General features: G+C 40.3%; 1 protein-coding gene across 1 annotated transcript in view; it reads right to left on the bottom strand.

The window, feature by feature from the left end:
* ADAMTS3 (ADAM metallopeptidase with thrombospondin type 1 motif 3) overlaps nucleotides 1–16,908 on the bottom strand; it is a 239,981-nt gene that overhangs the window by 23,391 nt on the left and 199,682 nt on the right. Inside the window, exons 6-12 of the mRNA XM_037063442.1 lie at nucleotides 9,508–9,591; nucleotides 7,533–7,689; nucleotides 6,690–6,795; nucleotides 5,994–6,137; nucleotides 5,400–5,532; nucleotides 3,279–3,392; nucleotides 1,337–1,482 (exon numbers count right to left, since the gene is read on the bottom strand). Of these exons, the coding sequence (XP_036919337.1) occupies nucleotides 1,337–1,482; nucleotides 3,279–3,392; nucleotides 5,400–5,532; nucleotides 5,994–6,137; nucleotides 6,690–6,795; nucleotides 7,533–7,689; nucleotides 9,508–9,591 (884 nt within the window). The remainder of the gene's footprint in view (nucleotides 1–1,336; nucleotides 1,483–3,278; nucleotides 3,393–5,399; nucleotides 5,533–5,993; nucleotides 6,138–6,689; nucleotides 6,796–7,532; nucleotides 7,690–9,507; nucleotides 9,592–16,908) is intronic.

The following is a 16,908-nucleotide window of genomic DNA, read 5'->3' as shown; positions in this document are numbered from 1 at the left end:
TGGTGTGGCTCGGTGGATTGAGTGCCAGCCTGTGAACCAAAGGGTTGCTAGTTTGATTCCCAGTCAGGGCACATGCCTGGGTTGCAGGCCAAGTTCCCAGCAGGGGGCGTGCAAGAGGCAACCACACACTGATGTTCCCTTCTCTTTCTCCCTCCCTTTCCCTCTAAAAAAATTAATAAATAAATAAAATCTTTGGGGAAAAAAAAGACCTCTTGGCTCCGGTCCAGTAGCTGAAGCTTACAGACAGTGCTTGAGGGAGTGCAGGCAGAAAGCCAGAGCTTCTGAGCTGCCAGCACCGAGTGAATGGACTCATAATTCCTCGTTTCAATCCCTTTTGAAAGCACCATCCTCTCCCTGGGGGTGGGGGGCAGGAGGAAGAGGGGTGGACCCAAAACTCAGCTTAAAATGCCTTTTTAAACAGTGTATTTTTAAATGCATGGCAAAGTATATAAAGGAATAACAAATATAGGCTAGATAAATTTTTATTTTCTGCCATGCACAAAACATGTAGGTGCAACTCAAAAAGATTTTGACCACAGCTCTAGGCCTCAGTTTCCCAGCCTTTCTTCCTTAGAGGAAAATTGAGAGAATTGGATGAGGTTACATATTTAAAACACTTAGAACACAGTGTGGCCCATAGTGAAACTTAGCTGTTCTTACTATGGCAATTTTTATTGTTTTTGTGACTGCCGCTAATAGTACCATCACCACTTCCTGTGAAGACAGATGTGCGGCATGCAGTCTGTGTACAGGATGTGCTCAGAGCCATCCTGCTGCTGGAGACACAGCACTGCTCACACGCTAAACCCTAGACAACGAAGAATGTCTGAAGATTGCTATTTTGGTTATTTTTTTCCCTTAGAAAATATATTTTCTTGAGCATGCTAGAGGGATTCGATCAATTTAGTCCAAGTGAATAAATGAATAGCTTTGCCCAACAATGCCTGACCTTCTTCCCCATTCTTTTTGGTTGCCCCCCTCCAGAAGCACGCCCTCCCAACCCCGAGTGAGTGAGCATCTGTGGTTGGTGCCGCTCCCGCCTGGACACACCTGTGCTTCTTACAGAGAATCTCAGGGCTTCCCCTGCTCAGATTCTTAATATTCCTAAATAGTGACTCCTTCAAAATCTGTAATGTTCACTTGAGCTTCTCATCTTCCCCACTGACTACTCTTCAAAAATTGACAAATGGAGTTTTACCTAAAATAGACATTTAAACCCTTAGTTTTCATGTTCTGTATTTTAAGTGTACTTGATGAAAGAAAACAATAATAACAGTGCATTGAAGCATTTTCTGGCCTATACAAAAATAACCGGAATTACAGGGGTCATACTCACATTGGATTATTGCACTGGCGTGTTCTGAAACGAACACCCGTTCCACACGTCCGGGAACAGGAGCCGAATTTGGTCCATGACCCCCAATTGCCATCTTGTTTTTGTTGATTTGCATTCTTCCACATGCAATGGCCCTTATAGCACCACTTAGGAAAATGACAAAGATTAATAACTATGACAATCACGCCTATGTTGAAGCTGAAGTCGTTACACAAGAAATGAAAGGGCTTCATTCCCTGCCGTGCCCACCAGGTGAAAATTTGTCTAAAATTACCCAAAAGTATTTATAAAAATAAGACCCCCTATATAAAGGGCAATTTAGACTTGCATTTTTAAGTATAAAAATGAGATACTAACTAATTCATTCTGATGAGTTTTTATATGATACATTTATGAGTATCAAACATAACCAATAAAATGATCTACATACCTAGTTTCCACAGCAGAAAACATGGAAATGTGGGCCCCAGAAAGGAACATGAGTGACATGACCGTCTGACCGACCAGGGAGCGACTGAGTGGGAACTGCTGTAATCCTGAATGCATCTGGGCACCTGCTCACAGTGCTCAGTGCACAGCAGGTCCGAGGCCTTTTCCCTTCCAACATTTTGACTTATTTTTTCATTCTACATATAATAAAAGTGTTTCTTAAAACTCCACTTTGGTAAATTTAAATATAATATAAATGTGTTAGGGAAGTTGATGTTCAGGGAAGTTGATGTTCAGAGTTGACTTGGAGTCTATCTTTTTTATACAGCAAAAATGAATCAACTCATTGTTGCTCTTGCTTTTTAGTCAAAAGTTTGTAATACTAGATTTTCCCACAGCAGCACACGGTATGTAATCCATTCAGCATAGTGACTAACAAAGCTTAAGTATAAATAATGGCAGGTTATTATTATTATTATTAATTATGCTTGTAATCCTCATTGCAAGTACAGATTATACACATTTAAAAGGGAGCTTTAAAGGGCTTGAAAAGAACTAAAAGCTATATAAATCTTCTTTGCCTGCTTTTGGTCCTGTCTACAATATCTTATTTCCAAACTAATCAAGGCACGTCAACTTGAGTTCTTAACACGCCTTTGTTTGGGGATGGGTGACCTTTCCCCTTAGGAGTAAGGTAGCTTGGCCCTTAGCCAGTTTCTGAGCATTCAATCCTGACTGCACAATTGGAGATTTAAAACCTCTGGGCTTCTCTCCCCAAGGAGCAAGGCCAAATCTTCTGTATAAATGCTCAAGACTTTATTTCTGGACATTTGCACAAGGAGAGGGAGGCCAGCAAGTAAATCAAATCCCATTCACAGAGTCCCAGATGTCCTACTGAGCTGCTGCTTCCCGGTCTATCTGTAGTGGGCTGAAGAGTGGGGTCTCAAAGACAGCAGGCCCTAGAATCTGTAAAAGTTACATTATTTGGAAAACAGTCTTTGCAGATATGATTAAGTTGAGGACTTTGAGGAGAGATTACCCTGTATTATCCAGATGGGCCCTAAATACCATCATGTGTATCCTCCTAGGAGAGGAATGGAGGGATAGTTGCCCACAAAAGAGGAGAAGGGAGCAATGTGGTCATGAAGTCAGAGACTGAAGTGATGGAGACACAAGTCAAGGAATGTGGGCAGCCACTAGATGCTGGAAGAGGCAAGGCCAGGGTCTCCAGCAGAGCTTCACACATTGGTTTTGATTCAGTGAAACTGATTTGGGACTTATGGCATCCAGAATTGTGAGAAAGTAAACTTCTGTTGTTTTAAGGCACCAAGGTTCTGGTAATTTGTTATAGGGGTCCTTGGAAATGACTACACAATGTTAGTACATTATCACAATGCAACCTCATGTACTATGGTATCCATAAAAATGACAGTACAGCTATGTCCATCATTTCCCAGACTTTTAAAGGTGATTATTGCGCCCCATATCTTAAATCTTCCTGGTATGGACTCACTTTTCCAGCAGCACATTCAGTCCCATCAAGTGGGGGCCCCTTTTTAGTCTTACAAAAGTAGGGGTTATCAGGATGGCTACACCACAGCTGTTTGCATGGGTCAAAGGTTCGGAACTGGAAGAGAGGGAATCAAAATCTCAATAAAACGCAGATGGCAGAATATGTACCAACAGCATCTTCTATACAATTTCCTCACATTATATTCCTTGGATATTTTAACCTCAGGCTAAATTTAAAGTCAAGGTTGTGGCACGACGAGAAAAAACTACTATCTAAGAATTCCAAGTAGAGACTATTTTTAGTTTGCTTTTCTAAAATAACGGTGATAAACAATGATCTGTCTGGAACTCTCTAGCTGACTCTTAACATTTCTGCATGTCATTTCTATTTCTTGCTTTTCAAATAGACAATACTGGAATTTTTAAAAGTAATTATTATGAACATGTTAAATATGTAAACTTATGATAATGGTTTTGCAGCTCTCAAGCTATCAAAATGGCTCCTCTTAATCCCTATAAGTATGAACCAATCAGATATAAGTAATAAAAATGCCCATCATAATGAGCTGACTAAAAGCAGAAAATATTTGTCAAACTTTCTGTGTAAGATAGTGTATTCTGGGTACAACAAACTATTATAGTACATTCATGTGGTTTATAAAATACTTTCCATATATTCAAGCCTCATAACAACCCACGGCTGAGAATATGCGGGTTACGAGGTAAGGCTGTAGTTATTGTTACAAGTAAGGCAGTCAAAGACCCCAACTAGAATCTTAGTTTTCTGTCTTAACAATATTTTTATTTTCCTAAAACAGCACACGACAATACACAAAGTGTGTGTCAGCCCACATATTTTTGCATGCTCTTTACTTGTCCGCTTTCCTTATAACTGTAAACATCTTACCACTCTTTAGATAGATTTTTGAAAATTATCAAATAGCAATTTACCTGCATGTCATTGGCTATACCACCAATTACACAGAGCCTGTGGTCAGAGCTCTTTCTTAATTAATTCTCATTTTGGACCTGGGTTTTTTGTTCTAATTCCTATTATTTAATTCAGACACGTACTTTCCCACCATATTGAGCCCTAGTTTTAGAATTTTCAGGTCAAGACATTAATGGTGGTGGTAAGGAGCTGACAACGTATAGTTGACGGACAGTCCAAATGGTTGAAGCTATCTGCATATGGAAGATTTCAAACAGCATATCATTTATTTTCAGTACCATGAAATACTTAATTTTTTTGCTCTAACACATAGCGTTTGCTCCAGCACTTAAAAAGCACCCCCTTTTTTCTGAACCACTAAATCTCAACATAGAAAACTTAATAGAACATCCCTCTAACCTAAATAGCTACATAGAAGGCTGGCCACTGGATTCCATGGAGTATTTACTATGTGCCTAGATCATACTAAGCACTTCAGTTCATTATCAACTTGAACCCTGATCTATTTCTATGAGAGAAACACTATCATTATCCACATTTTATCCACAGAGGAACTAAGACAGAGAAAGTAAAGAAGGTGCCTGAAATCCCACAGCCGGCAAGTGCCAGGTCCAGGCCCCTAGGACCCAGCAGTCTGACCACGAAGCCTGAGTTCCTGAGCCCCCTGCTCTGCCTTCTGATTCTCACAGGAGCTTGAACCAGCACCACCCTTCCCTGGGGTCACAGCTACATGGGATCCTGGCCAACAAGTTGATGAAAAGCATCCTGTCTAATGCTTAAAAGTCATCTTTAAAGGATGACTTTAAAAAACCAAAGGAGCAACTGGGGTAGGTTGGAGCCAGACGGCCTTGGTTTTGGTGTCCAGCTCCCCTGTTTACCAGATGTCTGAATTAATCAAGTTGCTTAATCTTTGTAAATCTTGACTTTTTCGCCTGTAAAATAAATAAATAAGGAGTATCCCAACTCCCATCTAGTCTGTCACAGGACTAAATAAGACAGTATACATAAAGCACTTAACTTTAACACGTAGTGACCTGGCAAATGCAAAATCACTGGAAAAAATTCTCACGAGTGAGTGAGACTCACCAGTGGGTCTGTCAAGCTCCCCAAACAGGAGCTATGCAAATAGATTTCAAGACGCAAGATCTAAATTGACTATGAGAAACATACCGCAGTGCACATTTTATAACCAACTCCGAAGTCGAAACGACATTGCTCATCCATAGAATAATTGATTCCAGGAAGTTCTGGGAGTTTGGGCCAATCATGTTCAAAAGGGTCATCAAGGAGACAGTCATAGGAACTGTAGGAAGGAAAACATCACATGTAGTGAAACGTCCCATTCTTTTATCATGTCCCACTGAAAACAAAAGTATCCTTAGGTTATATACTTTGGAATTTCATTAGATCACAGAGCAAGGTCCCAAAAGCATCCCTTTAAAGCTTTTTTTGGCTAAACCTTTCTCAAAAACCTGCTCCTTATCCTCAACTCAAATTTAACCATTAATCCAAGATTCCAGGAAGAATTTACTTTAAAAAATCACAGTAAAAAATCACTTCAATTCTAGGCTTATGACTTAAAATATTGTGATCATATTATAGAATCATTGTGCTGAAAACTTTGGGTCACAGGAAAATGTTTCCTATGAACAATAGTTCCCAATCACTGGGAGTTTTGTTATGAACAAGATCCTAAGAGTCCTTTTCACGTCTGTATTTCTTTCATATTATAAATGCTCTCACGACATGCAGAAAGGGACATACTGAATGTATCTTTTCAGTTCTTGGCCGCTGCATCGGGACCAGTGGTAACGATGAAACGCTGCTTGCACCAGGGGCGCCATGACACTTCCCAGAGCAGTTTCCTCGCCACACCTGTTGCCTTGTCCATCATGCTCCATGCCCAGCCTGGAACACACATGAGAGCTCCCTGGTAAGAATCACAGGCACCAGGCATCTGCTTAATTTCTGCCTTAAAAATAAATGCCACAGATCCTCAAATTAAGTCATCCTGTTTAATGTGGTTTCCTTAGAATGTTGATAAGGTGCCACAGAAACTTAACTCCTGTTTATATCGATTAGCCGATGGTAAAACTGGTTTTATTTTAAGTCGTGTTGCATAAAGTTGAGGAACCTATCGAGGATGTTAAGCAAGGACTTACTGTACAGGAAAATACCTATTTTTCAAGTGAACATGGCTTTTGTGGAGGAGTCACAGGAACTGTGAAACAGAGAACGATCGGACAGAAAGACCTTTCGTATTTCATAGCAGGGTGTCTCTGAAAGCTAGTCACTCATTTGGTTTCAGTGCATGACCTCGCCACTGCTTTCAGCTCTTCACACTTGGCAAGGGACAGGAGCCACACGCAGGCATGCACTGTGCCCAAAGCAGGAACAATACTGAGAGAAGCAGGGAAGAAAAGACCTTTCTCAGCTTCGTAGCTGTCAACAGTGACTTACACATGGCCAGTTTCATGGGCTACGACAAAAGCAGATGAGAAACCATCCTCGTGGTTCAGGGTACAGCTTCTCACTGGATGACACATGCCTGTGACTGGAGCATATCCTGTAGAGAATAACAATTACTTTTGTTTTCATTTTATGAGAAAACCCATTAAGAATTACTACTGGACCTTTGCCTAGGGGGTGGGGAGCTTTTCAGGAAACAGAGGCAGTATTATTTCCCTGCTAGCCACATTCTCTTGGGAAAGCCACAGGTAATCGTCTCTGAAAAGATGCACTGAGTCTGCATGTTCTCCTTTCTTATGGGAAGGAACTGCCCGGGGTTACCATTCTGGTCCGCCCGCCAACTAAGCCTCGCCTTTCTGTTGTACAGAATGATCCTTCATATCATGGTCCTGACGAAGGGAGCCAGAAATTCCATCAACATTGAAAAGAAAACCGTCAGTCTTTTTTTCCCAAAGCCGGCATCACAATTTATTAGATAAATGTAAGCTGGCTTTGGAAGAAAGCTCTTGGCAGCAGTCGGTTCTACGGCATCTCTTTTCCCATTCCAAACACTCAGTGGAACTCACACTGCATTTTACAGCGTCCCCTCCATGCCCCAAATGCACAGTCATTATTTTAAAGGAGAGTATAATTTATTACAGTATTTAAGTGGCATTTAACATTGTGAATTCCACAGAAGTCACTGGAAGCAATAGAAAGAAAATGTATGCTTGGCTGATGCTCGGCGGAAAGTGGAGGTAGAGACGTGAACATTTGAACAGACTCCCTGATTTAGCATTACTTTTGAAAAGTCATGCTCTTAAGTTTTTCCCCCCAACATATTAATGGAAATACCTTGCATTCCAGCAGGTCCAAAGTCTTGCCTGGTTAAGAAAATTGCATGATCATGGTGTTCAGAGTGGTTGGGATCAGATTTTTGTTGTTGGCAAGCCCAGCGGCACACGTTCTCCAGGCTCCTGGACGGGTTTCCCCTTTCTATGAGGCTGATGGACTGCGAGGGAACGGTACGTTGAAGACACACACAGCATTTTTCCAAAGGCTTCCTTACATATCTTTCACTGAAGTTAACATTTGGGATTACAGCATTCAAATAATGTTTGATAGTATGATTAGGGGCTTATTTAAATAGCCACTTTAGTTTGGGAATTCTAAGTGCCCAGGAAGGATATCTCTGTGACACTCTCTGTTATCTGTGTGTAAGGTGGCAGGCCCATATGTGAGAGTGTGTGATGCTGAGACTTGCTACTGTGAGGCAACTGATGTTAGTCGTTTGGTGCAGACCTCTAGCAGTCTGAATATCTCCTACTTCGGTTTAGATTTTCAGTTTCATGGGTATTGAGAATAAAAATAGAGGGAACAATTCTGGCATGAGACTTTTATCCAGAGCTGTTAGAGTGAAAGATCTTTGTCCAGAATTAATCAGCATATGAGAAGAATGTAAGTTCTTCAATGAGCTGACAAAGCTGGTCAAATCTTAGTTCATGTACAGTACTCAAATTCTATAAACCTCACACTGGGGAAAAAACCCCTTTTTAAGCTCACAGCAATGAAGAGGGGTTTACACTTATCTCATAGGTCGCATAGATGGAGTGAAGTTCCTTGGAATGTTGTTACTATCACATTATGGTCAGGAGTTAAAAGTTCAGAGGGAAAGAGCCCGTCCTTCAAAACCCCAGGAGGCACACCTCCAAGAGTACCTCTGATGGAAGGAGAGCTTGAACTTGCAGCCCAAAATTCATCCCTAATTGGCTGATGGACTAAGAGTTTTGTTATATTTCAGCAAATGTTATTATCAGTGTTCGCATTTATAACAAAAGTAGCTTGGTTTTGCTACATGCTGATCACACACTTCTCCAAACAAATTTAATAACCAATTGAAGGCTGTTAAAATCTCCAGCTGGAGTTGACTTGTATTCAGTGTTATTGACACAGTTGGTCAGGTTTATGGGATAAACAAGATCAAGGACACCCTCTCATCAGATAATAAGGGTATGTTCAATACATAATGAAGTGCAAGCATATGGATTGTTTCTATTTGCTAAATATGTAATTTCATTAGTATTTCACAATCAGGAGCATTTAATTATGGGAGGGAACGTATAATTTTAAACATCAAGAGACTGCCAAGTTAGTCACTTTCCCTAAGATTTCTCCTCAAAGGGAGACACCATTTCATCCTTTTCATTATTTCATTATTCAAGGACAGGGACATACCTAGAGTCATTTTAAAGTTAACTACAGTTAGTTATATCACATGAAATGCCTACTGTGTACATTTTGACCCAACTTTTAATTTTCAAAAGGACTAAGCCTCTTTAAAATGAAAATATTCACTGTGTGCTTTACTTTTCTTAAGCAGAAAGGTAGACACATAAAATATTATCTTTAACTAATTATGTGAGGGAAGGGTCTCTGTTATTTTTCCTCACTGATACATTTGGAGCACCTAGAAAGCATGTGACACACACACTCTATATATTTTGAATGAATAAATAAATCACAGATTTGATAAAATAATAAGGAAGGAAAATTCTCTTTCCTCACAATGGTATCCATTTTTTCATTCATATGGTCGTGTCTGATATCAGGGTGACTATCCCCAGCTCCAACAGAGAGAAGAAAGCACAGGGACTGGCACGACACAATAATGGTTCATGATCTGCTCAGATTTGGAGAGCTCTGCGCACTGCGGTCATTTTTCTCCTTTAGTTCTGCACAGCCGAGGTTGGATACAGCTTCAATAAGACAGTCTTCTGTTTGCGAACCCGGTCCCTAAGGTCCGCGGCTCACGTGTTTTAAGTCAGCTCACCTTCGCGTAGCCCAGCATGATCATGCGCACCAGGACCACGTTTACGTGTACTCCGAGGGATTCGTCGTGGTAAATCTCATTCACCTAGAAACAAAGCCAATACTAAAAGAAAAGCAACAGAAGAATTTTGTGAACTGCTTACTAATTAAGGGATCAGCCTCCGTGTAATCACAAGTACTGCAGTCTTCGTTTAAACTGAACTCTTCAATGAAATCGCTGACCTTCAGCTTTGGAATAATTTTAGATCTGTAAATTACTGAGCTGGTAAACTCTGGAGAATCACAAACATAGAGCATGTGCTTTAGGGGAATATGATTGTACAAGTGCCTATCAGTTGAATGGCAGCCATGGATAGAGCTGAGAAAAGCAAAGCTGAGTAACTGCTTTTATTTAGTTTTTAAAGTTACTTTGAAATTTCTAAAAGTGACATGGTATACTATAAAATTGTAGATATTAGAATTTAAGCAACCTCAGAGGTCATAGTCCAAGATACTTGTATCCAAATGAGGAAGAGAAAGACAGTAGATATTAGCGGACATATAAAAACACAATAAGTTATTGGCAGATATGACTCCAAAGTGGACAGTCACTGTATTTTCTGCAGAACCTAGTGCAAAATTAGTGTGATAAAGAATTCTTAGTAAGTTCGCAAATGCCAGAAGGAATGGGAAAGGTGAGGTCGTCAGGCTAGATTACAAAGTTAGCTGTTTCCCAGAATGGCGACCCAACATTTATCCCGGTAACTAAGAGAGGAATGGAGAACCAAAAGCACTTCCACTCAGATCCAGGAGATTTGAATGGTGAGTGCAGCCAACTAAAAACCTACAGAGAGGAGATAGGCATAATCTCAAAGCGAGGCTTTAAACAGAAATATAACTCAAGAATGGCAGAACACTCTAAAAAAAGAATTCATGAATCATAAAGTTGTGAAATGCCACACTGACCAAGATACAGACCACGAAATCCCAAGTGAAATGTTTCAAGAATCTAATGGGCCTACATAGACTGCCTTAAAAAACCAATGCCTTAAATGCAGACTAAAGGTTTACTTACTGAATTTGTACATGAAACAAAAAAGAGAAGAGCATAAAAGGCAGGAAAAAGATCTGATGAACCTAGTGTACACTGAAGATGACAAAGTGTACTTTAACAAGATGTAGAGTCCTTTTAAGTGGAAACATGCATGCGTATGTGCACATTTATCTACAAATACACACACACAAGCATGGAATGGAAAGACCCAATTTAACCCCGTTCAAGGTAAGCGAAGGAATGAGAAAGGAAATGTGCTGTCAGGTGTGCAGGCAGGTAGCTCATCCCCACGTTGTCCCAGTACAGGCCAGAGTACCCCTGAAGTGTCAGGCTCCTTTTGTCTCTGCTGTCATGTAAGAGTTATTGATAAACACGGATGTATCCAGAGGAAGGCAAAGAGCAAGGAGCCTAGAGAAAGTGTCACATAAAGAATGACCAGAGAGACACAGTGGCTCAGAGCCTGACACTAGACACTAAAAGTCTCAGTCGATACCTTGGGTCAACCCCTCACTGTTTGTGGTCTTTAATTTCTGAGCTTCAATCAAATGGGCATAATAAAAGCACTATCTCACAGGGTTAGGTAAGGATAAAAATATTTAACTCACGCAAACAAACTGCTCATAAAAACTTTAGTGAGATGGAGGGAAGGACATAAAAGTAGGGAAAGGAGGAAAGAAAAACTTAGAAAGAAGACATAATAGCAACCAAATGGAAAAGGGGTTCAATTTATTCTGTGTATTTACATAAAACAAATGTAAAAACCATGAGTGAACACTGTTCAAGGGGTAGATTTTGGGTAAATATAAGGAAAAATTGAATGCTGGACAAAAGGCTGATCTCTTATGACCTTTTTGGAGTCCACACCTCACGTTGCCTAATTGAAAACTGCATGCCCCCTCTTCTAGGTTAATTATCTAACGAGGAAGTCCTAACATTATAGGCCAATAAAAGCAAAAAGCCCAAAGCCAAGCCTGCCACTGATGTATTCATCCAGAGACTCATGGACATTCCAAGAGACTTTTTGTAAGGCAGCTGTTCTGAATTAGCAACATGGCTTCACTCAGCACATACTTAGCTTAACGTAACTGAAATGTAAATACAATCAATGTGAAAAAAAAAAGGCTGAAGGCAATCAGCAGATACACAAAATAGAAGAACGATACAACTTAAAACTAAAGAAAGTAGTTAGGTTTAAGTAAAACAAAGGAGTTTCTGGAGCAGAGGTGACGGAAGGGAGGGAGAACAGACAGCCACTGCAGAACAGCAGTGACAAGTCCACTTTTAAATGTTACAGGAAAAATCTACCGCAGAAAATCTCAGAATCATACAATTAACAAACATTGGTAATAGTGTCATATCTGAGTCAGCAGAATGCATGTATAATCCCCCTAAATGTATAAATTCCATTGTACTTCATGAATTTTAAAATTAGTGCCAAGAAAGTATAATGGACAAAATTCATGTTGGCAATATTACTCAAATATATCGTATCCACTTCATGAAAATATTACATTTTAATATGATGGAATAAAAAGACATTTAAAACTTTGCTCTTCACCAAAAGAAAAGTTTTACCTAACAAAAGTCACCACTAGTCCAAGCTAATTAGATAACAGGACTCTGACAGGACCAAAATTAGGTACAGGATGTTCTGAGTCAGCATGCATTCAGGGAACTGTCACAGGGTGTACCTAAGTTTTATGGGTGGAAATAACCAAATATAAGGCAGGAATATTTATACATAGAAGAAAGTATTCTTTCAGCATGACAAAGCAACAAATACTAGGTGCCTATTTTATGCAAAGTACCGGAAAGCACTCACTGTTTTGCCTTTCAAGGTTTAAAAAGTTGCTTCCCATACATGATTTACTTTTAAAATGAACTTGATAATTTGGCTGCTTTTCACCTCATCAGGCCTTGTCAATACTAAGATGCAATGCCTTTATCCTTGGAGTCACAGCGGATATGGTGGGAGCTGGAGAGATAATTAGCACCTCAGGATGCGACATTCAAAGACCAGGACTTCCATGGCAGCTACGCCACGGAGGAACCAAGTGACCTGTTATTCATGTGACCTCTTCACGCCTCCATTGTCTCACTGACAAATTATAACTGGGCTTGCTCTGCCTATGTCACAGGGGTGTTCAAATTAAGCAAAAGCCCCCACAACTGCCCTTAGCACTCTCCCATGTACCCATGCAGAATGTTTTAAAGGTTTGTGGATGTAGTCTCATAATCTACCCGAAAAGAGCTAGAAAAACAACTGCCCCATCTTAGTTTTCCCTGAGAGAGATGTGAAGACTCATCCTTGAAATGTGTTTAATTTTAATTAAAAGATGTAGTTTAACTTATTTAAAAAATTGACAGTAATTTGTTTTTTTAAAAATACTGCCTGAATGTTGTATAAAAGTTCTCTCCAGCAGATGGCAGTATGTACATTTTAGTGGGAGTAAGGGACAGGCCACTTAATACACCTGAATGTACCTAAATACCAGTGGGTGTGTCTGCCTTTTCCTATATTTACACATAAATAAAATAACTTCCTTAAAATTAAAGAAGCATTCAAAAATATTCTAACCCAAGGAAAACATTGAGTTTTGAATACTTCACACATTTGACTCTTGAAAGCAAAGAAAAATATTTAGGACATCTTTATTTAGACTGTTTTTTAGTGTCATCTGACTAAACCATAAGAGGCATAAAAAGACTCCTTTGACTTGGCTATAAATTACTTGCAAAATTTAAAAATCAATAAATGATAGAAAAACAAAAGCATATTATACAAAATTAACCATTTGAATGTGTCAAGATGAACTTAAATAATATTTGCTTAGGAAGCATTTCACAAGTCAGTGACAAGGAAAGCAATTTTTTCCTAAGTAACAGCAACATCAGCGGCACACGGAAACAGCAGCTAAGGTTCCATAGAGCTTTCTGGGCTCCACACACAGTTCTAAATCCTTTACTTACGTTAATTCAAGGAATCCTTGCAATGACTTGAGACATATTTCCATTTTCCACCTAGAGAAATTGAGCCCCCTCCCTCCTAAAAGGAAGAAATCGAGGCCCAGAGAACTCAGGCAACTTGCCCAAGGTCACACAGTTAGCAGACAGAGCAAAGGAGGAACACCTGGGCAGTCTGACTCCAGGGTCAATAGTTGGCAGCGCACGGCCACCCCCACAGACCTGCAGACTGCAGCCCTACCATCACCAGGCACAAAAGGTCTGGTGTTAGAATGACCAATACAAGTTTGCTACCCCTCTGTTCAAGAAATGGAGGATTGGGGGGCAAATCATATTGATAAAAAGAATTTAAGGGACTTCTGCCAAGATGGAGGCATAGGTGAAAACACTGTGCCTCCTCTCACAACCAAGTTTAAAGTCAACAAAGTTTCAGTAACAAAAATGCAGCCAAAACACAGAAAACTGAACTATATGGAAGTCCGACAACAACAAACCCTTCAGCCAACCAGTAAGAGGGGTAGAGTCAGCTTCTGAGCCGGGTTGGGCAGGAAAGATCTCCCAACCCAGGCGTGCAGGCAGCCGTGGGTGGATCCCAGGTGTGGGGTAGCAACAGGCAGACCCAGTGAAGACACAAGGTGGCAGGATGACCACGGTCACACATTCTTGCGCAGATAAACCAGCGGAGGAGTAAGCAGTGAGACAGACTGTGCAGGCCCCAGCAACGGGAAGCAGCAGAGGGGGCCATCATTACCCCTTTCTGACCCCACCCCCACTTACAGCGTCATAACCCAGCGACTGAGTTGCCCCGCCCTGGTGAACACCTAGGGCTCCGCTCCTCATATGTAACAGGTGCGAACACAACAAAACATGGCTCAAGAAGAACTCAAAGCCCCAGAGCCAATAAATCTAAGCGACCAAGAAATAACCAACCTATCAGACGCACAGTTCAAAATACTAGTGATCAGGATGCTCACAGAACTGGTTGATTCTAGTCACAAATTAGAGGAACAAAAGAAGGCTAAACTAATTGAAATGGAGGTAAATGCACAGGAAACCAATAGTGATGGAAAGGAAACTAAGACTCAAATCAAGGGAGTGGACCAGAAGGAAGAAAGAAACAACTGAACAGAAAAGAAGGAAGAAACAAGAATTCAAAAAAATGAGGAGAGGTTTAGGAACCTCCAGCACATCTTTAAATGCTCCAACATCTGAATTATAGGGGTACCAGAAGGGAAAGCAAAAGAGCAAGTGGAAAACTTATTTGAACAAATAATAAAGGAGAACTTCCCCAGTCTGGCAAAGGAAATCGACTTCCAGGAAGTCCAGGAAGCTCAGAGAATCCCAAAGAAGTTGGACCCAAGAAGGAACACACCAAGGCATATCATAATTACATTAGCCAAGACTAAAATGAAGGAGAGAATCCTAGAAGCAGCAAGAGATAAGGGGACAGTCACCTACAAAGGATTTCCATCAGTCTGTCAGCTGATTTCTCAAAAGAGACCTTACAGGCAAGAAGGAGCTGGAAAGAAATATTCCAAGTCATGAAATCCAAAGACCTACAGCCAAGATTGCTCTATCCAGCAAAGCTTTAATTTAGAATGGAAGGACAGATAAAGTGCTTCTCAGATAAGATCAAATTCAAGGAGTTCATCATCACCCAGCCCTTATTATCTGAAATGTTAAAGGGTCTTATCTAAGAAAAAAGAAGATAAAAAATATGAACAGTGAAAGGACAGCAAACTCACAGTTATCAACAACCACACCTAAAACAAAAGCAAACTAAGAACAGATAGATCGGGGCAGCGGGGGGGTGGGTGGGGTGGACCATAGAAATGGAGATCACATGGAGGGTTAGCAACAGGGGAGTGGGAGGAGGAGAAGGTGGGAGAAGGTACAGAGAATAAGTAGCATAGACGGTAGGTAGAAAATAGATGGGGGGGCAAGAATAGTAGGGGAAATATAGAATCTAAAGAACTTGAGACACGTGGACATAAACTAAAGGGAGGAATGGTGGGGGAGGGGGTGTGCAGGGTGGAGGAGAATGAAGTGGGGAATTAGAACAACTGTAATGGCATAATCAATAAAATATATTAAAAATAAAATAAATAAATAAAATAAATGATCAGGATCCAAGAAAAAAAAGAACTTAAAATTTTCACTTCCTTTTCATAACCTTTCCTCATGTAAATTTTAAGAAAATGAGGAACTGGAGTCGATTTATTATAAATAAGAATTTCTTGATCATCAGTATAATGGCATTCAAGAAAATATTGGAAAAAAATAAAGAGAAGTTTGGGCAGATGACTGGAAAAAACGAGTAAGAACAGAAAAGTGAGGGCTGAAACTTATACCCAGTGTTTTGGGTTGTAAGAAAAGCATTAGGCACAAACATTCTAAGAAGTCACCTATTCGAGACTACAGAATGCAAATGCAAGTTTGTCCACAAAGAATGGAATCCCCTTTCATCACCTGAGCCAGTCTACTAGAGCATATATAGGTTCACTGCAGGGTGTTTAGGGTTGAGACCAGTCTTTATTAAATTACCTGGAAGAAGGGGTAAACAGAACATTAATTTAATTTTCAGATGACCTTATCTTGAAAGGGGTTGCCAGGGACGTGAGCGGGGAAGAAGAGGGGGGAAGAAAAGGTAAAATAAAACCAAGTATTCCTTTCCTTGAAAAGAAAATTCCTTCCAGGTTTGTTCCCAGACAGGACAATTTCTCCAAGGACATTCCCCTGGCAGGACAATCTGACCTGCTTTGTCTGACTAGCTGATGAACAGCTTTGTCTGGCTTCAACAAAGGAACAATCTTTTTGCCCCCAGATGAGTGGAGTAGGTCTTGAGAGGCAGTTATCACTGAGTGGTAAAGGGGCTGGGCTCTGCCGCCAGACTGCCCGGGTCTGATCCTAGCCATGTGACCTTGGGCATGTTACCTGTTTCTGTGCCTCAGTTTTCTCATCTGCAAATGGGATAATGATGGCATTGCCCTTATAAGATTGTTGAAAAGAATAAATGAGCTCACATATGTATAGTATTTAATGGTGTCTGGCCCTTGCAAATATAAAAACGAAAATTGTAGCCATTATTCATATTATTATTCACACAGAAATAAATGAATGGTACGTGTATATAATTTTTTTTAGAAAAAGACTTTGTTAACTGAAGACAAACAAGTAATAAGATAGCCTAGGTAACTACTAGCCTATTTACTTTTCGGCTGTAAGAATAAATAAAAGAATTCTGAAATGGGCTACAAAAAAATGTAACTCTGACTTCCGCCAAGATGGAGACATAGGTGGAAGCACTGTGCCTTCTCCCACAACCAAGTTTGAACACAACAAAGGTTTGGAGAACAAAGACACAACCACAAAACAGAAAATTGAATTATACCGAAGTCCGACAAC

This window comes from Sturnira hondurensis, unplaced genomic scaffold (assembly GCF_014824575.4).
Source record: "Sturnira hondurensis isolate 20B ecotype Veracruz unplaced genomic scaffold, ASM1482457v3 Scaffold0014584, whole genome shotgun sequence".
NCBI lineage: Eukaryota > Metazoa > Chordata > Mammalia > Chiroptera > Phyllostomidae > Sturnira > Sturnira hondurensis.
Note: the sequence above shows the minus strand (reverse complement) of the source record. Positions and strands in the feature narration are given on the sequence as shown.